General features: G+C 44.5%; 1 protein-coding gene across 1 annotated transcript in view; it reads right to left on the reverse strand.

The window, feature by feature from the left end:
* Window positions 1–817: 817 nt before the first annotated feature.
* The window catches only part of LOC135527980 (nerve growth factor-like), a 41,199-nt gene continuing 19,204 nt past the window's right edge, over window positions 818–22,812 (reverse strand). Inside the window, exons 2-3 of the mRNA XM_064956705.1 lie at window positions 18,992–19,134; window positions 818–1,636 (exon numbers count right to left, since the gene is read on the reverse strand). Coding sequence (XP_064812777.1) covers window positions 1,010–1,624 — 615 coding nt within the window. The 5' untranslated portion in view covers window positions 1,625–1,636; window positions 18,992–19,134 and the 3' untranslated portion in view covers window positions 818–1,009. The remainder of the gene's footprint in view (window positions 1,637–18,991; window positions 19,135–22,812) is intronic.

Genomic DNA, 22,812 nt, shown 5'->3' on the forward strand with positions numbered 1-22,812 from the left:
GTTTAGAAAACCTCTAAGTATAGCGACTTGTATTGACATTACAGTACTGTCTCCTAGCCTACCTGTTATTTGTCCTTCTGTCGGTCTGACTGTTGCTCATTAGTCCCTGTGACGGACACCACACCCACCACCCAGACAATAATGCCACACAGATGCAGTGCATGTACTGAGGTGTTTAATAAATAACAGCAACAACAACAACTAATAAACAAATGGTTGGTTTATATACATGCAGTCCTCAATCAATAATTAACTGTGAGCTGAGGGCTGGGGTGGGGCAGAGAGTGTCAGAGTCCTCCAGTTGGTTGGGGGGGTTTGAACTGCAGTACTCCAGTGGGGTGGGGGGGTTGGAACTGCAGTACTCCAGTGGGGTGGGGGGTTGGAACTGCAGTACTCCAGTGGGGTGGGGGTTTGAACTGCAGTACTCCAGGGGGGTTGGAACTGCAGCAATCCAGTGGGGTGGGGGGTTTGAACTGCAGTACTCCAGTGAGGGGGGGGTTGGAACTGCAGTAATCCAGTGGGGTGGGGGGGTTGGAGCTGCAGTACTCCAGTGAGGGGGGTTGGAACTGCAGTAATCCAGTGGGGTGGGGTGGGGGGTTGGAACTGCAGTAATCCAGTGGGGTGGGGGGTTGGAGCTGCAGTACTCCAGTGAGGGGGGTTGGAACTGCAGTAATCCAGTGAGGGGGGGTTGGAACTGCAGTACTCCAGTGAGGGGGGTTGGAACTGCAGTAATCCAGTGGGGTGGGGGGTGGAACTGCTGTAATCCAGTGGGGTGGGGGGTTGGAACTGCAGTACTCCAGTGGGGTGGGGTGGGGTGGAACTGCAGTAATCCAGTGGGGTGGGGGGTTTGAACTGCAGTACTCCAGTGGGATGGGGGGGGGGTTGGAACTGCAGTACTCCAGTGGGGTGGGGGCTTGGAAATGCAGTATTGCCATGACTTCATAGCAGTAACCATATGGTCCTGTCGGTCAGTACTGCAGTGACTACAGGACCAGTGATTACAGTACGGTCACTGGCGCCAGGACTTTCGGCTGAGCACACACACACAGGCCACGTCGATGCGGATCAGTCTCCAGGCCACCAGGTCCTTAAAGGAAGTCAGCGCCCGCACGAATGTGTGCGAGTTGGTGCAGTAGGAGTTCCAGTGTCGCCCGTCGATGCCCAGGCAGCCTGAGCTGCCCGCCCGGGCGCCACGGCACGTGGTCTCAAAGAAGTACTGCTTTTTCTTGACGTTGTTAATGTTGACGTCAGGGAGCACCTCCACCTCATTGCCAGATATATCTGTGGCCTTGGTCTTGTTGCCCACCCAGTTGCTGACACTCTCACATACAGAGTACACCCCCCGGTGCTGTGGCTGACCTACCATGCGCCTTGCCCTGCTGGCCCCAGACCCCTGGCGTCCTGTGGGCTCTTTGTCGGGCGGCTGTGCACTGAAGACAACGCGGGGCGAGCGGTAGCGTCGCTTGGTGAAGAGTTTGGGGTCCACGGTGGGGGCAGAGTTAGGGGTCCTGTTAGGGGTAGGGCCCTGCTGCTGAGCGGAGGCCATGGGGCAGAAGTCCCCTCCCATGGTGCACACGGCCTGGGCACTGACCACGAGGATCAAGACCAGCATGGACGACCTCATGGACACACACACCTGGCGGGATCAAACACACACTCCAAAATTAGGGATCAAACACACAGAGACGTCAACATTAGGGATCAAACACACACAATCACCAACATTAGGGATCAAACACACACAGACGTCAACATTAGGCATCAAACACAGACGCCAACATTAGGGATCACACACACACACGTCAACGTTAAGGATCAAATACACACACAGATGTCAACATTAGGGATCAAATGCACACACACACACACACACACACACACAGATGTCAACATTAGGGATCCAATACACACACAGACACACACACAGATGTCAACATTATGGATCAAATGCACACACACACACAGATGTCTACATTAGGGATCCAATACACACACACACACACACACACACACACACGTCAGCATTAGGGATCAAACACACACACTGACACACACACACACGTCAACATTAGGGATCAAATACACACACTGACACACACACACACACACACAAACGTCAACATTAGGGATCAAATACACACACTGACACACACACACGTCAACATTAGGGATCAAATACAAAACACACACACACGTCAACATTAGAGATTAAATAAACACATAGACGTACATTTGGGATCAAATGTGAACACAGACGTCAACATACGCGATCAAATACACACACACACACACACACACGTCAACATTAGGGATCAAATACACACACTGACACACACACACGTCAACATTAGGGATCAAATACACACACTGACACACACACACACACAAACGTCAACATTAGGGATCAAATACACACACACACACACACACACGTCAAAATTAGGAATCAAAAACACACACACACACGTCAAAATTAGTGATCAAATACAAAACACACACACACATCAACATTAGAGATTAAATAAACACATAGACGTACATTTGGGATCAAATGTGAACACAGACGTCAACATACGCGATCAAATACACACACACACACACACACACACACACACACACACACACACACACCAACATTAGGGAACAAATATACACACACTCAAACACGTCAACATTGTAGATCAAAATCACACACACACACATACGTCAACATTAAATTAAACACACACACACACACGTCAACATTAGGGATCAAATGCACACACACACACAGACTTCAAGTTAGGGAACAAATACGCACACACACACACAGAGACTTCAAGTTAGGGAACAAATACGCACACACACACACCAACATTAGGGAACAAATATACACACACTCAAACACGTCAACATTGTAGATCAAAATCACACACACACATACGTCAACATTAAATAAAACACACACACACACACACAAACAGACATCAACATTAGGGATCAAATGCACACACACACAGACTTCAAGTTAGGGAACAAATCCGCACACACACTCACACACACACACACACACTTCAAGTTAGGGAACAAATACGCACACACACACACACACACACGTGAAAATTAGGGTTCAAATACACACACACGTCAACATAAGGGATCAAATACACACACACACACCCCCCCCCACACACACACACACAGAGACGTCAACATTATGGATCAAATACACACACACACACAGACGTCAACAATAATGATCAAATACACACACACACACACACACACACACACACACACACACACACACACGTAAATATCAGGGATCAAATACACACACACACACACACACACACACACACACACACACACACACACACACACACACACACACAGATGTCAACATTAGGGAACAAAGACACACGCGTGCACACACACCAACATTAGGGATCAAATGCACACACACACAGACGTCAAAATTAGGGATCAAATACACACACACACACACACACAAACAGATGTCAACATTAATGATCAAATTCACACAAACACACACACACACAGACGTCAACATTAGGAATCAAATACACACACTCACTCACACGCAGACGTCAACATTTTGGATCAAATACTAACACACACAGAAACATCAACATTATGGATCAAATATACACACACAAACAATCACAGACATCAACATTAGGGAACAAATACACACACAGGCATCAACATTAGGGAACAAATACACACACAGGCATCAACATTAGGGAACAAATACACACACAGGCATCAACATTAGGGAACAAATACACACACACACACCAACTTACGGAACAAATACACAACACACCAATGTCAACATTATGGATCAAATATGCACACACACACACACACACACACACACAGACGTCAACATTACTGATAAAATACACACATAAACATCAGGGGTCAAGTACACACAGACACGTCAACATTAATGATCATATACACACAGAAACACACACACAAACAGACATCAACATTAGATCAATCACACACACAGTTGTCAACATTAGGGATTAAATACACAAACACACACAGACGTGAAAATTAGGGTTCACGCACACACACACACACACACACCACACACACACACACACACGTCAACATTAGGGAACAATTACACACGCACACACACACACTCATGTCAACATTAGGGATCAAAAACACACACACTAACTTACTTCAACATTAGGGATCAAATACACACACACACAAATGCATACACACTCACGTCAACATTAGGGATCAAATACACACACACAAACAATCACAGACATCAACATTAGGGAACAAATACACACACACCATCTTACGGAACAAATACACAACACACACGTCAACATTAGGGATCCAACACACACTCACACACAGACATCAACATTAGGGATCAAATACACACACACACACACACACAGATGTCAACATTAATGATCAAATTCACACAAACACACTGACACAGAACCCCTCCACCGGTTTCTTGGGCTCAGTGCTAGTGAATGACACTCAACCTGTCTTCATCATAAGGGAGGTTTCTGAGTCAAAGGTGAACAAGGTGATTAGCTCACTAAAGAACTCTAAAGCCAAAGATGTGTTTGGGATGGACTCTACCTTTCTTAAAAACTACAAAGAGTCACTCATTGGCCCCATTACTAAGGTCACCAACACATCTATTGGTCTCGGTGTGTTTCCAAGGCTATGGAAGTCGGCCATAATAACGGCCATCTTTAAATCAGGCGACCCTGCTGACGTGAGTAACTACAGGCCCATTAGTATACTACCGGTGGTGTCAAAGGTTGTTGAAAAGTGTGTAGCAGAACAACTGATTGCCCACCTCAACAACAGCCCCTTCACATTACACTCCATGCAGTTTGGCTTCAGAGCGAAACACTCCACAGAAACGGCCAACTGCTTTCTTCTGGAAAATGTGAAGTCCAAGATGGACAAAAGGGGTGCTGTTGGGGCTGTGTTTCTGGACCTAAGGAAGGCTTTTGATACTGTTAACCATGAGATTCTCATCACAAAATTGTCAAAGTTCAACTTTTCCCCTGATGCCTTGAGATGGATGAAATCATACCTTGAAGGCAGAACTCAGTGTGTCAGAGTGAGCAATGAGCTGTCGCCCTATCGTAGCTATGATGTGGGCGTGCCCCAAGGGTCAATACTGGGGCCCCTCCTGTTCAGCCTGTACATTAATGATCTGCCTTCTGTCTGTACTGGGTTTGAAGTTCAAATGTATGCAGATGATACAGTGATATATGTGCATGCAAAGAGCAAACAACAAGCTGCACAAGAACTCACTACTGTAATGGTCCAGGTTACAAAGTGGCTCAGTGACTTGTGTTTGCATCTCAATGTGGAAAAAACTGTTTGCATGTTCTTTACAAAGAGGGCAACAGATGCTACTGAGCCAGATGTCTATGTGTCAGGGGAGAAGCTCCAGGTGGTATCCGATTTTAAGTACCTTGGCATCATACTTGATTCCAACCTCTCTTTTAAAAAGCATGTGAAAACGGTAATTCAAATAACTAAATTCAACCTAGCTAATTTCCGATTTATACGAAATTGTTTGACTACAGAGGTAGCAAAACTGTACTTCAACTCTATGATACTCCCCCACTTAACATACTGCTTGACTAGTTGGGCCCAAGCCTGCTGTACAACATTAAAACCTATTCAGTCTGTCTACAAACAGGCTCTCAAAGTGCTTGATAGGAAGCCCAATAGCCATCATCATTGTCACATCCTTAGAAAGCATGAGCTCTTGAGTTGGGAAAATCTTGTGCAATACACCGACGCATGTCTTGTATTCAAGATCCTTAATGGCCTGGCTCCCCCTCCACTCAATATTTTTGTTAAACAGAAAACCCAGACATATGGCAGCAGATCCACAAGGTCTGCCATGAGAGGTGACTGTATAGTTCCCCTAAGGAAAAGCACCTTTAGTAAATCTGCATTCTCTGTGAGAGCTTCCCATGTCTGGAATACACTGCCATCAGACACACATAACTGCACCACATATCACACTTTCACAAAATGCTTGAAGACATGGCTAAAGGTCAATCAGATTTGTGAACATGGTCCCTAGCTGTGTGTTGCCGCTTTTGTCTGTAGCTTGTAAGGTGTGGAAACACTTTGTTGCTTTTATGAATTTTGTCTTGCTGCTTTTTGCTCTGTCTGTATGCTACGTCTTGCTTGTCCTATGTTGCTATGTCCTGCTTGTTCTATGTTGCTATTGTCTATATTGTAATTGTTTTTAATAACCTGCCCAGGGACTGTGGTTGAAAATTAGCCGGCTGGCTAAAACCGGCACTTTTACTGAAACGTTGATTAATGTGCACTGTCCCTGTAAAAATAAAAATAAATAAAATAAACTCAAAACTCACACACAGACGTCAACATTAGGTGAACAAATACACACCCACGTCAACAATAGTGATCAAATACACACACACACACACACACACACACACACACACACACACACACACACACACACACACACACCAAAAATAGGGATCAAATACACACACACACACACACACACACACACACACACACACACACACACACACCAACAATAGGGATCAAATACACACACACATGCTGACGTCAACATTAGGGATCAAATACACGCACACGCACACAAACAGACACACTGACGAACACACAAGCACACAGACATCAACATTACGGATCAAATACACACACAGACGTCAACATCAGGGATCAAATACACACAAACACAGACATCAACATTAGGGATCAAATACACACACGCTGACGTCAACGTTAGCGATTAAACACACACACACACTCACACATGTCAACATTTTGGATCAAATACTAACACACACTCACACAGAGACATCAACATTATGGATCAAATACACACACACACACACACAGAGACATCAACATTATGGATCAAATACACACACACACACAGGTCAACATTACTGATAAAATACACACAGAAACACACGTAAACATCAGGGGTCAAATACACACACACACACACATCTAAAAACACACACAAACACACACACTCACCCCGACGTCAACATTAGGGATCACACACACACACACACACATACAGACGCCAACATTAGGGATGAAATAATTAATATCAATGATCAAATCCACACACACACACACACACACATGTAAACATTAGGGAACAAATACACACACACACACACACACACACATACACACACATACGTCAACATTTGGGCTCAAATACACACACGCACACACACAGACGTGAAAATTAGGGTTCAAATACACACACACACACGCCAACATTAGGGATCAAATACACACACACACACACACACACACACACACACACACACACACACACACACACACACAGATGTCAACATTAATGATCAAATTTAGACACACACACACACACACACATTTTTATTTTATTTTTTTATTTCACCTTTATTTAACCAGGTAGGCTAGTTGAGAACAAGTTCTCATTTGCAACTGCGACCTGGCCAAGATAAAGCATAGCAGTGTAAACAGACAACACAGTTACACATGGAGTAAACAATTAACAAGTCAATAACACAGTAGAAAAAAAGGGAGTCTATATACATTGTGTGCAAAAGGCATGAGGAGGTAGGCGAATAATTACAGTTTTGCAGATTAACACTGGAGTTATAAATGATCAGATGGTCATGTACAGGAAGAGATATTGGTGTGCAAAAGAGCAGAAAAGTAAATAATTAAAAACAGTATGGGGATGAGGTAGGTAAAAATGGGTGGGCTATTTACCGATAGACTATGTACAGCTGCAGCGATCGGTTAGCTGCTCAGATAGCAGATGTTTGAAGTTGGTGAGGGAGATAAGTCTCCAACTTCAGCGATTTTTGCAATTCGTTCCAGTCACAGGCAGCAGAGAACTGGAACGAAAGGCGGCCAAATGAGGTGTTGGCTTTAGGGATGATCAGTGAGATACACCTGCTGGAGCGCGTGCTAAGGGTGGGTGTTGCCATTGTGACCAGTGAACTGAGATTAGGCGGAGCTTTACGGAGCATGGACTTGTAGATGACTTAGAGCCAGTGGGTCTGGCGATGAATATGTAGCGAGGGCCAGCCGACTAGAGCATACAGGTCGCAGTGGTGGGTGGTATAAGGTGCTTTAGTGACAAAACGGATGGCAATGTGATAAACTGCATCCAGTTTGCTGAGTAGAGTGTTGGAAGCAATTTTGTAGATGACATTGCCGAAGTCGAGGATCAGTAGAATAGTCAGTTTTACTAGGGTAAGTTTGGCGGCGTGAGTGAAGGAGGCTTTGTTGCGGAATAGAAAGCCGACTCTAGATTTGATTTTCGATTGGAGATGCTTGATATGAGTCTGGAAGGAGAGTTTACAGTCGAGCCAGACACCTAGGTACTTATAGATGTCCACATATTCAAGGTCGGAACCATCCAGGGCAGTTGGAGGCCACGGAAGGAGTGTTGTATGGCATTGAAGCTCGTTTGGAGGTTAGATAGCACAGTGTCCAAGGACGGGCTGGAAGTATATAGAATGGTGTCGTCTGCGTAGAGGTGGATCAGGGAATCGCCCGCAGCAAGAGCAACATCATTGATATATACAGAGAAAAGAGTCGGCCCGAGAATTGAACCCTGTGGCACCCCCACAGAGACTGCCAGAGGACCGGACAGCATGCCCTCCGATTTGACACACTGAACTCTGTCTGCAAAGTAGTTGGTGAACCAGGCAAGGCAGTCATCAGAAAAACCGAGGCTACTGCCGATAAGTCTGCCGATAAGAAATCAAATCAAATTTTATTTGTCACATACACATGGTTAGCAGATGTTAATGCGAGTGTAGCGAAATGCTTGTGCTTCCAGTTCCGACAATGCAGTAATAACCAACAAGTAATCTAACTAACAATTCCAAAACTAATATCTTATACACAGTGTAAGGGGATAAAGAATATGTACATTAAGATATGAATGAGTGATGGTGCAGAGCAGCATAGGCAAGATACAGTAGATGGTATCGAGTACAGTATATACATATGAGATGAGTATGTAAACAAAGTGGCATAGTTAAAGTGGCTAGTGATACATGTATTACATAAGGATGCAGTAGATGATAGAGTACAGTATATACGTATACATATGAGATGAATAATGTAGGGTATGTAAACATTATATTAGGTAGCATTGTTTAAAGTGGCTAGTGATATATTTTACATCCTTTCCCATCAATTCCCATTATTGAAGTGGCTGGAGTTGAGTCATTGTTTTGGCAGCAGCCACTCAATGTTAGTGGTTGCTGTTTAACAGTCTAATGGCCTTGAGATAGAAGCTGTTTTTCAGTCTCTCGGTCCCAGCTTTGATGCACCTGTACTGACCTCGCCTTCTGGATGATAGCGGGGTGAACAGGCAGTGGCTCGGGTGGGTGTTGTCCTTAATGATCTTTATGGCCTTCCTGTAACATCGGGTGGTGTAGGTGTCCTGGAGGGCAGGTAGTTTGCCCCCGGTGATACGTTGTGCAGACCTCACTACCCTCTGGAGAGCCTTACGGTTGTGGGCGGAGCAGTTGCCGTACCAGGCGGTGATACAGCCCGCCAGGATGCTCTCGATTGTGCATCTGTAGAAGTTTGTGAGTGTTTTTGGTGACAAGCCGAATTTCTTCAGCCTGCTGAGGTTGAAGAGGCGCTGCTGCGCCTTCTTCACGATGCTGTCTGTGTGAGTGGACCAATTTAGTTTGTCTGTGATGTGTATGCCGAGGAACTTAAAACTTACTACCCTCTCCACTACTGTTCCATCGATGTGGATAGGGGTGTTCCCTCTGCTGTTTCCTGAAGTCCACAATCATCTCCTTAGTTTTGTTGACGTTGAGTGTGAGGTTATTGTCCTGACACCACACTCTGAGGGCCCTCACCTCCTCCCTGTAGGCCGTCTCGTCGTTGTTGGTAATCAAGCCTACCACTGTTGTGTCGTCCGCAAACTTGATGATTGAGTTGGAGGCGTGCGTTGCCGCGCAGTCGTGGGTGAACAGGGAGTACAGGAGAGGGCTCAGAACGCACCCTTGTGGGGCCCCAGTGTTGAGGATCAGCGGGGTGGAGATGTTGTTGCCTACCCTCACCACCTGGGGGAGGCCCGTCAGGAAGTCCAGTACCCAGTTGCACAGGGCGGGGTCGAGACCCAGGGTCTTGAGCTTGATGACGAGCTTGGAGGGTACTATGGTGTTAAATGCCGAGCTGTAGTCGATGAACAGCATTCTCACATAGGTATTCCTCTTGTCCAGATGGGTTAGGGCAGTGTGCAGTGTGGTTGAGATTGCGTCGTCTGTGGACCTATTTGGGCGGTAAGCAAATTGGAGTGGGTCTAGGGTGTCAGGTAGGGTGGAGGTGATATAGTCCTTGACTAGTCTCTCAAAGCACTTCATGATGACGGAAGTGAGTGCTACGGGGCGGTAGTCGTTTAGCTCAGTTACCTTAGCTTTCTTGGGAACAGGAACAATGGTGGCCCTCTTGAAGCATGTGGGAACAGCAGACTGGTATAGGGATTGATTGAATATGTCCGTAAACACACCAGCCAGCTGGTCTGCGCATGCTCTGAGGACACAGCTGGGGATGCCGTCTGGGCCTGCAGCCTTTCGAGGGTTAACACGTTTAAATGTTTTACTCACCTCGGCTGCAGTGAAGGAGAGACCGCATGTTTCCATTGCAGGCCGTGTCAGTGGCACTGTATTGTCCTCAAAGCGGGCAAAAAAGTTATTTAGTCTGCCTGGGAGCAAGACATCCTGGTCCATGACTGGGCTGGATTTCTTCTTGTAGTCCGTGATTGACTGTAGACCCTGCCACATACCTCTTGTGTCTGAGCCGTTGAATTGAGATTCTACTTTGTCTCTATACTGACGCTTAGCTTGTTTGATAGCCTTTCGAAGGGAATAGTTGCACTGTTTGTATTCGGTCATGTTACCATTCACCTTGCTCTGATTAAAAGCAGTGGTTCGCGCTTTCAGTTTCACGCGAATGCTGCCATCAATCCACGGTTTCTGGTTAGGGAATGTTTTAATCGTTGCTATGGGAACGACATCTTCAACGCACGTTCTAATGAACTCACACACCGGATCAGCGTATTCGTCAATGTTGTTGCCTGACGCAATACAAAACATGTCCCAGTCCACGTGATGGAAGCAGTCTTGGAGTGTGGAATCAGCTTGGTCGGACCAGCGTTGGACAGACCTCAGCGTGGGCGCTTCTTGTTTTAGTTTTTGTCTGTAGGCAGGGATCAGCAAAATGGAGTCGTGGTCAGCTTTTCCGAAAGGGGGGAGGGGCATGGCCTTATATGCGTCGCGGAAGTTAGAATAACAGTGATCCAAGGTTTTGCCAGCCCTGGTGGCGCAATCGATATGCTGATACATTTTAGGGAGTCTTGTTTTCAGATTAGCCTTGTTAAAATCCCCAGCAACAATGAATGCAGCTTCAGGATGTGTGGATTCGAGTTTGCAAAGAGTCAAATAAAGTTTGTTCAGAGCCATCGATGTGTCTGCTTGGGGGGAATATATACGGCTGTGATTATAATCGAAGAGAATTCTCTTGGTAGATAATGCGGTCTACATTTGGTTGTGAGGAATTCTAAATCAGGTGAACAGAAGGATTTGAGTTCCTGTATGTTTCTGTGATCACACCACGTCTCGTTAGCCATAAGGCATACGCCCCCACCACTCTTCTTACCAGAAAGGTGTTTGTTTCTGTCGGCGCGATGTGTGGAGAAACCCGCTGGCTGCACCGCATCCGAGAGCGTCTCTCCAGTGAGCCATGTTTCCGTGAAGCAAAGAACGTTACAGTCTCTGATGTCCCTCTGGAATGCTACCCTTGCTCGGATTTCATCAACCTTGTTGTCAAGAGACTGAACATTGGCGAGAAGAATGCTAGGAAGTGGGGCATGATGTGCCCGTCTCCGTAGTCTGACCAGGAGACCGCCTCGTTTCCCTCTTTTACGAAGTCGTTTTTTTGGGTCGCCGGCTGGGATCCATTCCGTTGTCCTGGTTGAAAGGCAGAACACAGGATCCGCTTCGCGAAAGTCATATTCTTGGTCGTACAAATGGTGAGTTGACGCTGATCTTATATTCAGTAGTTCTTCTCGACTGTATGTAATGAAACCTAAGATGACCTGGGGTACTAATGTAAGAAATAACACGTAAAAAAACAAAAAACTGCATAGTTTCCTAGGAACGCGAAGCGAGGCGGCCATCTCTGTCGGCGCAGGAAGTATATCAAGAATATGGTGATTGACAGAGTCGAAAGCCTTGGCAAGGTCGATGAAGACGGCTGCACAGGACTGTCTTTTATCGATGGCGGTTATGATATCGTTTAGTACCTTGAGCGTGGCTGAGGTGCACCCGTGACCGGCTCGGAAACCAGATTGCACAGCGGAGAAGGTACGGTGGGATTCGAGATGGTCAGTGAGACGTCAACATTATTGATCAAATTCAGACACACACACACACACGTCAACATTAGGTGTCAAGTGTACACACACACACACAGATGTCAACATTAGTGATCAAATACACACACAGATGTCAACATCAGGGATCAAATACACACACACACACAGACGTGAACATTTGGGATCAAATACACACACTCATACACACACAGACGTCAACATTAGGGATCAAATACACACACAGACGTCAACATTAGGGATTAAATTCACACACACACAGACGTCAACATGAGGGATCAAATTCACACACAGACACACACAGACGTCAACATTAGTGATCAAATACACACACAGACGTCAACATTAGGGATTAAATTCACACACACACAGACGTCAACATGAGGGATCAAATTCACACACAGACACACACAGACGTCAACATTAGGGATCAAATACACACACAAGCTCACACACAGACGTCAACATTAGGGATCAAATACATACACACACACACACACACACACACACACACACACACGCTGACGTCAACATTAGGGAAAAAATACACACACACAAATACAGATACATCAAAAGTAGGGATATGCGCACACACACACACACAAACACACAGACATCAACATTATTGATCAAATTCAGACACACACACACACGTCAACATTAGGTATCAAGTGTACACACACACACACACATACACACAGATGTCAACATTAGTGATCAATTACACACACACACACTCACACACACACAGACGTCAACATTAGGGATCAAATACACACACACACGCTCACACACACACAGACGTCAACATTTGGGATCAAATTCCACACACACACACACACATAGACGTCAACATGAGGGATCAAATACACACACAAGCTCACACACAGACATCAACATTTGGGATCAAATTCCACACACACACACACAGACGTCAACATTGGGGATCAAATACACACACACACACACACACACACACACACACACACACACACACACACACACACGCATCAATATTAGGTACCAAGTGTACAAACACACACGTCAACATTAGGGATCAAATACACACACACACACACACACACACACACACACACACACACACACACACACACACACACACACACACACACACACACACACACATCAATATTAGGTACCAAGTGTACAAACACACACACACACACAGATGTCAAAATTAGGGATCAAATACACACACACACACACACACACACACACACACACACACACACACACACACACACACACATATTAGGTACCAAGTGTACAAACACACACACACAGAAGTCAACATTAGTGATCACATACACACACACGCACGCACACACACGCACACACACAGACGTCAACATTAGGGATCAAATACACACACATACGGAGGTCAACATTAGGGATCAAATACACACACAAACACGCTCTCACACAGACATCAACATGAGGGATCAAATACACACACACACACACACACACACACACACACACACTGACGTCAACATTAGGGATCAAATACACACACACACACGCTCACACACACACGTCAACATTTGGGATCAAATACACACACAAGCTCACACACAGACGTCAACATTTGGGATCAAATACACACACAAGCTCACACACACACACACACACACACACACACACACACACACACACACACACACACACACACACGCACACATCAATATTAGGTACCAAGTGTACACACACACACACGCATACATCCGTCAACATTAGTGATCAAATACACACACACCACAGACGTCAACATTAGTGATCACATAACACACGCACGCACACACACAGAAGTCAACATTAGGGATGAAATACACACACATACGGAGGTCAACATTAGGAATCAAATACACACACACACACACACACACACACACACACACACACACACACACACACACACACACACACACAGACATCAACATTTGTGATCAAATACACAAACACACACGCACACAGACGTCAACATTAGTGATCAAACACACACACACACACGCACGCACACACACAGGCGTCAACATTAGGGATCAAATACACACACATACGGAGGTCAACATTAGGGATCAAATACACACACACAAACACGCTCTCACACAGACATCAACATTAGTGAGCAAATACACACACACACGAACACACACACTGACGAACACAGACGTCAACATTAGGGATCAAATACACACACACACACACATATAAGCTCACACACAGACATGAACATTAGGGATCAAATACACAAACACGTCAACATTCGTGATCGAATACAAAAACACACACGCACACAGACGTCAACATTGGGGATCAAATACACACACACACACACACACACAAGCTCACACACAGACGTCAACATTAGGGATCAAATATACAGTGGGGCAAAAAAGTATTTAGTCAGTTCTCCCACTTAAAAAGATGAGAGGCCTGTAATTTTCATCATTGGTACACTTCAACGATGACAGACAAAATGAGAAAAAAAATCCAAAAAATCACATTGTAGGATTTTTAATGATTTTATTTGCAAAATATGGTGGAAATAATTATTTGGTCAATAACAAAAGTTTATCTCAATACTTTGTTATATACCCTTTGTTTGCAATGACAGTGGTCAAAAGTCTTCACAAGGTTTTCACACACGGTTGCTGGCATTTTGGCCCATTCCTCCATGCAGATCTCCTCTAGAGCAGTGATGTTTTGGGGCTGTTGCTGGGCAACATGGACTTTCAACTCCCTCCGAAGATTTTCTATGGGGTTGGGATCTGGAGACTGGCTAGGCCACTTCAGGACCTTGAAATGCTTCTTACGAAGCCACTCCTTCGTTGCCTGGGCGGTGTATTTGGGATCATTGTCATGCTGAAAGAGCCAGCCAAGTTTCATCTTCTATGCCCTTGCTGATGGAAGGAAGTTTTCACTCAAAATCTCACAATACAGTGCCTTGCGAAAGTATTCGGCCCCCTTGAACTTTGCGAACTTTTGCCACATTTCAGGCTTCAAACATAAAGATATAAAACTGTATTTTTTGTGAAGAATCAACAACAAGTGGGACACAATCATGAAGTGGAACGACATTTATTGGATATTTCAAACTTTTTTAACAAATCAAAAACTGAAAAATTGGGCGTGCAAAATTATTCAGCCCCTTTACTTTCAGTGCAGCAAACTCTCTCCAGAAGTTCAGTGAGGATCTCTGAATGATCCAATGTTGACCTAAATGACTAATGATGATAAATACAATCCACCTGTGTGTAATCAAGTCTCCGTATAAATGCACCTGCACTGTGATAGTCTCAGAGGTCCGTTAAAAGCGCAGAGAGCATCATGAAGAACAAGGAACACAGCAGGCAGGTCCGAGATACTGTTGTGAAGAAGTTTAAAGCTGGATTTGGATACAAAAAGATTTCCCAAGCTTTAAACATCCCAAGGAGCACTGTGCAAGCGATAATATTGAAATGGAAGGAGTATCAGACCACTGCAAATCTACCAAGACCTGGCCGTCCCTCTAAACTTTCAGCTCATACAAGGAGAAGACAGATCAGAGATGCAGCCAAGAGGCCCATGATCACTCTGGATGAACTGCAGAGATCTACAGCTGAGGTGGGAGACTCTGTCCATAGGACAACAATCAGTCGTATATTGCACAAATCTGGCCTTTATGGAAGAGTGGCAAGAAGAAAGCCATTTCTTAAAGATATCCATAAAAAGTGTTGTTTAAAGTTTGCCACAAGCCACCTGGGAGACACACCAAACATGTGGAAGAAAGTGCTCTGGTCAGATGAAACCAAAATTGAACTTTTTGGCAACAATGCAAAACGTTATGTTTGGCGTAAAAGCAACACAGCTCATCACCCTGAACACATCATACCCACTGTCAAACATGGTGGTGGCAGCATCATGGTTTGGGCCTGCTTTTCTTCAGCAGGGACAGGGAAGATGGTTAAAATTGATGGGAAGATGGATGGAGCCAAATACAGGACTATTCTGGAAGAAAACCTGATGGAGTCTGCAAAAGACCTGAGACTGGGACGGAGATTTGTCTTCCAACAAGACAATGATCCAAAACATAAAGCAAAATCTACAATGGAATGGTTCAAAAATAAACATATCCAGGTGTTAGAATGGCCAAGTCAAAGTCCAGACCTGAATCCAATCGAGAATCTGTGGAAAGAACTGAAAACTGCTGTTCACAAATGCTCTCCATCCAACCTCACTGAGCTCTAGCTGTTTTGCAAGGAGGAATGGGAAAAAATTTCAGTCTCTCGATGTGCAAAACTGATAGAGACATACCCCAAGCGACTTACAGCCGTAATCGCAGCAAAAGGTGGCTCTACAAAGTATTAACTTAAGGGGGCTGAATAATTCTGCACGCCCAATTTTTCCGTTTTTGATTTGTTAAAAAAGTTTGAAATATCCTGCCTGAAATGTGGAAAAAGGTCGCAAAGTTCAAGGGGGCCGAATACTTTCGCAAGGCACTGTACATGACCCCATTCATTCTTTCCTTTACATGGATCAGTCGTCCTGGTCCCTTTTCAGAAAAACAGCCCCAAAGCATGATGTTTCCACCCCCATGCTTCACAGTAGGTATGGTGTTCTTTAGATGCAACTCAGCATTCTTTGTCCTCCAAACACGACAAGTTTTTACCAAAAAGTTATATTTTGGTTTCATCTGACCATATGACATTCTCCCAATCTTCTTCTAGATCATCCAAATGCTCTCTAGCAAACCTCAGACGGGCCTGGACATGTACTGGCTTAAGCAGGGGGACACGTCTGGCAATGCAGGATTTGAGTCCCTGGCGAGGAGGAGCCTCTTAAAGAAGTTACAGGTCTGTGAGAGCCAGAAATCTTGCTTGTTTGTAGGTGACCGAATACTTATTTTCCACCATAATTTGCAAATAAATTAATTAAAAATCCTACTATGTGATTTTCTGGGGTTTTTTTCTTCTCATTTTGTCTGTCATGGAATGTACCTATGATGAAAATTACAGGCCTCTCTCATCTTTTTAAGTGGGAGAACATGCACAATTGGTGGCTGACTAAATACTTTTTTACCCCACTCTATACACACACACACAAGCTCACACACAGACGTCAACATTAGCGATCAAATACACACACATACACACACAGAAGTCAACATTTGGGATCAAATACACACACACACACACACAGAAGTCAATATTAGTGATCAAATACACACACACACGCAGACGTCAACATTAGGTATCAAGTGTACACACACACACACACACACAGATTTCAGCATCAAATACACACACACACAGACAACATTAGTGATTAAATATACACAAACGTGTACACACAAACACACACACTGACGAACACACACGCACACAGACGTCAACATTAGAGATCAAATACACACAGACGTCAACATTAGGGATCAAACACACACACACACACACACATACACACACACACACACACACACACACACACACAGACATCAACATTAGTGATCAAATATATACACACACACACACACAGATGTCAACAATAGGGATCAAATATATACACAGACGTCAACATTAGTGATAAAATACACACACACACACACACACACACACACACACACACACACACACACACACACACACACACACAGACATCAACATTAGTGATCAAATATATACACACACACACACACACACACAGATGTCAACAATAGGGATCAAATATATACACAGACGTCAACATTAGTGATAAAATACACACACACACACACACACACACACACACTGACAAACACACACGCACACAGACGTCAACATTAGTGATCAAATACACACACACACACACACACACTGACAAACACACACACACACAGATGTCAACATTAGGGATCTAAGACACACACACGCACACACACAGACTTCAACATTTGGGATCAAATCCGGTTCAAGTCCTCTCGACACTTACTGACATCTGAGAACCTAAAGGCTGGAAACTTGGATTTTACTTCTTTGGAGCTTAGAATATAGCAGACTGGTTTCAGAATAGGAGAGAAACTCTGTCCTATTCATCCATGGAGACAGGTAGCTTGAGGAATATGATGTGGGCTCAGTGTGATGGCTCAGGCTGAGTGTGATGGCTGTATCATACATTGATTCAGAGATACAACAGCTGTGTGGTTGTCTGCTTACTGGTAATCACAGCTCACTCCCTGTGTTATCCCCGTACTGTGCAGATAGAAAACATGTTTACTCTTGCGGTGGCATTGAACGTGTCATTTGTGTGTTGTACTTTATCTCTAACTCTACACCAGGAGGTTTTATAGTGACCACCTGACCAGGGAAAATACTCTGACCAGGGAAAATATTCTGACCAGGTGAACATTTTTTGAGATTGTCACTCGCACAGAGATCTTAATTGAGTTTTTCATGTCACTTCTCTCATGAGAAGTTTTTTGAAAATAAAGTTATTCAAATTTGAATTGGTTTGAATTTATGAGAACACCCATCTTGCTTTGCTCACCTGTGCCGTGTTTCTTCCCCAGGAATTGTGGCCCCAGGCGGGGCGGGCTCCTAGAGCACGTGTTCAGAGCGGACTGCCTTCCAGGCTCCTGCCATCAGGCCTGTCTTTCTAGCTCTCTGTGGCCCCCAGCTCGGCCCTGGCCCCTGCAGAGGGAGAGAGAGATGAAGACATGCGACCAAAGCACATCATTTGACAAGCTCACTTCGATAGTCCTACCAAAACTAGGTGAATAATATTCACTGTTCATGCACCTTGGTTGGAAAGCGAGGTAGAGATTTAGTATTATTTTCCTTCTGCGCTGTAGTGTCATACACACGGTTTGTAAAGCGGTCCAGCAAGCCACTCTAAACACAGGAAAGGCCAGTGTGTTATAATGACACCGTTACATACATACGCCTAATGGCATACAGGCATATGCCTGTTGGACCTGTGGGTTTTATGGTACAGTGTCGAATCCACAGGTTTATAGAAAACAGTAAATAGGTTTCCTTGAAACCACAGTGAGACATAACAGCACATATTCCCTAAGTGCTGAGGTGGTATACTGTCTGTATTAGTGTTTCCCATCTGACAACTGGGAACTAGATTTGGGTCTTCGAGTATTAAACTCAATGACTATGCCACGGCCATTTTCTCAGATCTGTGAACATAACACTCAACCCTCTCTCGGTATTGCTCCCGTAGGAATCTCCAATACATTCCAGGGCTCATCTAAATGAGACCTTTGTCTCGGTATGACTGGTAAAATAAATGCATTGCAGTGTAATCCCTCTACCCCCCCTTTCCAAGAGGCAGTATTGTAAGGATGGTGCAGAGCCATGTGGGCAGAGAGAGAGAGAGCTAGTTACACACCACACAGCTCCTCTCCAGCAACACCTTGTTACTGTCACACAGTCTAACTGCCACTAGAAATCATCCCTATAGAACACACATACTCATCCCTATAGAACACATAACACACATACTCATCCCTATAGAACACACACTCATCCCTATAGAACACACATACTCATCCCTATAGAACACACATACTCATCCCTATAGAACACACATACTCATCCCTATAGAACACATATACTCGTCCCTATAGAACACATAACACACATACTCATCCCTATAGAACACAGAACAACATACATCCCTATAGAACACATACTCATCCCTATAGAACACACATACTCATCCCTATAGAACACACATACTCATCCCTATAGAACACACATACTCATCCCTATAGAACACATATACTCGTCCCTATAGAACACATAACACACATACTCATCCCTATAGAACACAGAACACACATACTCATCCCTATAGAACACACATACTCATCCCTATAGAACACACATACTCATCCCTATAGAACACACATACTCATCCCTATAGAACACACATACTCATCCCTATAGAACACACATACTCATCCCTATAGAACACACATACTCATCCCTATAGAACACACATACTCATCCCTATAGAACACACATACTCATCCCTATAGAACACATAACACACATACTCATCCCTATAGAACACACATACTCATCCCTATAGAACACATAACACACATACTCATCCCTATAGAACACAGAACACACATACTCATCCCTATAGAACACACATACTCATCCCTATAGAACACACATACTCATCCCTATAGAACACATAACACACATACTCATCCCTATAGAACACAGAACACACATACTCATCCCTATAGAACACACATACTCATCCCTATAGAACACGGAACACAGGCACACAACAGCTACAGTAGAGACACCACACCAGACAGTAGTTCTCCTGAGGTTAGACACATGTACGGTATGTATGGATGAAGAGGCAAAGCATTTAGCAGAGATGGTTGTAATATCTTCCCAGAGAATATCTACAGAATACAGCTTTGTGCTGCGAGTTCATCAGCATAGTCACGGTCAGAAAGGAGACACGAGTAATGCAGATTGTCAGTGCAGCATCAGCTCAATAGCCTTGAACCTTGAAAGATTTCTATCCTACTTTACTCTATACACTGAGTGGACAAAACATAAAAACAACTTCCTGATACACCCCCTTTTGCCCTCAGAACAGCCTCTGTTCGTCGGGCATGGACTCTACAAGGTGTCGGAAGCATTCCATAGGGATGCTGGCCTTTGTTGACTCCAATGCTTCCCACAGTTGTGTCAAGTTGGCTGGATGTCCTTTGGGTGGTGGACCATTCTTGATACACACGGGAAACTTTTGATCCTGAAAAACCCAGCAGCGTTGCGATTCTTGCCACTAACTGGTGTGCATGGCAGCTACTACCATACCCCGTTCAAAGGCACTTAAATATTTTGCCTTGCCCAGTTGAATGACACACAAACACAATCCATGTCTCAATTGTCTTGAGGCTTAAAAATCCTTCTTTATCCTGTGTTCTCCCCTTCATCTACATTGATTTGACGTGTATTTAACAAGTGACATCAATAAGGAATCATAGCTTTCACCTGGATTCACCTGGTCAGTCTATGCATGGAAAGAGCAGGTGTCTTAATGTTTTGTACACTCAGTGTATAATAGCCATGTTTGTCTTTCTCACAGGGGAAGACACACTTTGCCAAACTAATATGGAAATCTTAATGAAAGATTCTGCTACACCCTTCTTGTTTTCAGTTGCATAACATTCCCTGAATCTTTGAGACCATGTAGTAAATTTATACCATGACCAGAATACTGTTTAAGATTCTGTGGAAGGCACCATGGTTCTTAATGCTGAATATGCATGCATGCAACGATAAACATGCGTTTTTTGCTGTGTCACTGTAGAGGAATTACACCCAGTCATTGATGTGTTTTGTTAGTTCAGAATAGCACGGCCCACCCACAACCACTGACCTACAACTCATTAGCTCTAATGGAGTCAGTCCATTTAATGAATTCTGTCTGGCATGACTGACAACCAGACCCTGGTGACAAAGACAATCCACCATCTGCAGCTCGGGAAACAACCCCCCCCTCCCCCTTCCCCGAAAACGTTTGCTTCATTCATATGGTAAAAGTCACACAGTGCCTCTGGTAACCTGAGCCTGTCTGCCCGGCTCCCATTCAGAGCCGTCGGGAGTAGAGTGAGCTGTGGCCCTGATGTCTTTATCTGAGGGCCACCTCTGGGCTTTGAATGACGTGCTGCTCAGTGCGTTGCTGTGGGCATTCTTGCGGAACTGCTCACAGCAGAGCCTGACATACGTACACTCTTAGAAAAAAATATCATATCTAGAACCTAAAAGGGTTCTTCGGCTGTCCCCATAGGAGAATGCTTTGAAGAACCCTTTTTGGTTCCAGGTAGAACCCCTTAAAAAGGGTTTTACCTCCTATGGGGACAGCCGACTAACCCTTCTTTCTAAGATTGTAGCAGGGCTGTTTGGGGACGAGCACGAAGAATCATATGGATACTGGGAATAGTCTTTACCCTGATGACCCAGAGTAAGTTTAACGTTTTAAAGTAAGTGAGCATAATATATTGAGGGTCAGTCAGTTCTAGTACCATATTTACAATGTGCAGGGATACTGGCTCGATAGATGTAGGTACTGTATTTATAGGGGTAAGGTGACTAGTATCAGGATATATGATAAAACTAGGAGCAGCAGCATATATGATGATTGTATGTGAGTGGGTGTGTGTGTGTAGAGTCAGTATAAATGTGTGTGAGTGTCGGTGTGCGATTGTGTGTGTAGGGCCCTGTGAGTACATGTGTAGGGCCCTGTGAGTATGTGTGTAGGGCCCTGTGAGTACGTGTGTAGGGCCCTGTGAGTACGTGTGTAGGGCCCTGTGAGTACGTGTG

Source organism: Oncorhynchus masou, chromosome 5, assembly GCF_036934945.1.
Source record: "Oncorhynchus masou masou isolate Uvic2021 chromosome 5, UVic_Omas_1.1, whole genome shotgun sequence".
Taxonomy (NCBI): domain Eukaryota; kingdom Metazoa; phylum Chordata; class Actinopteri; order Salmoniformes; family Salmonidae; genus Oncorhynchus; species Oncorhynchus masou.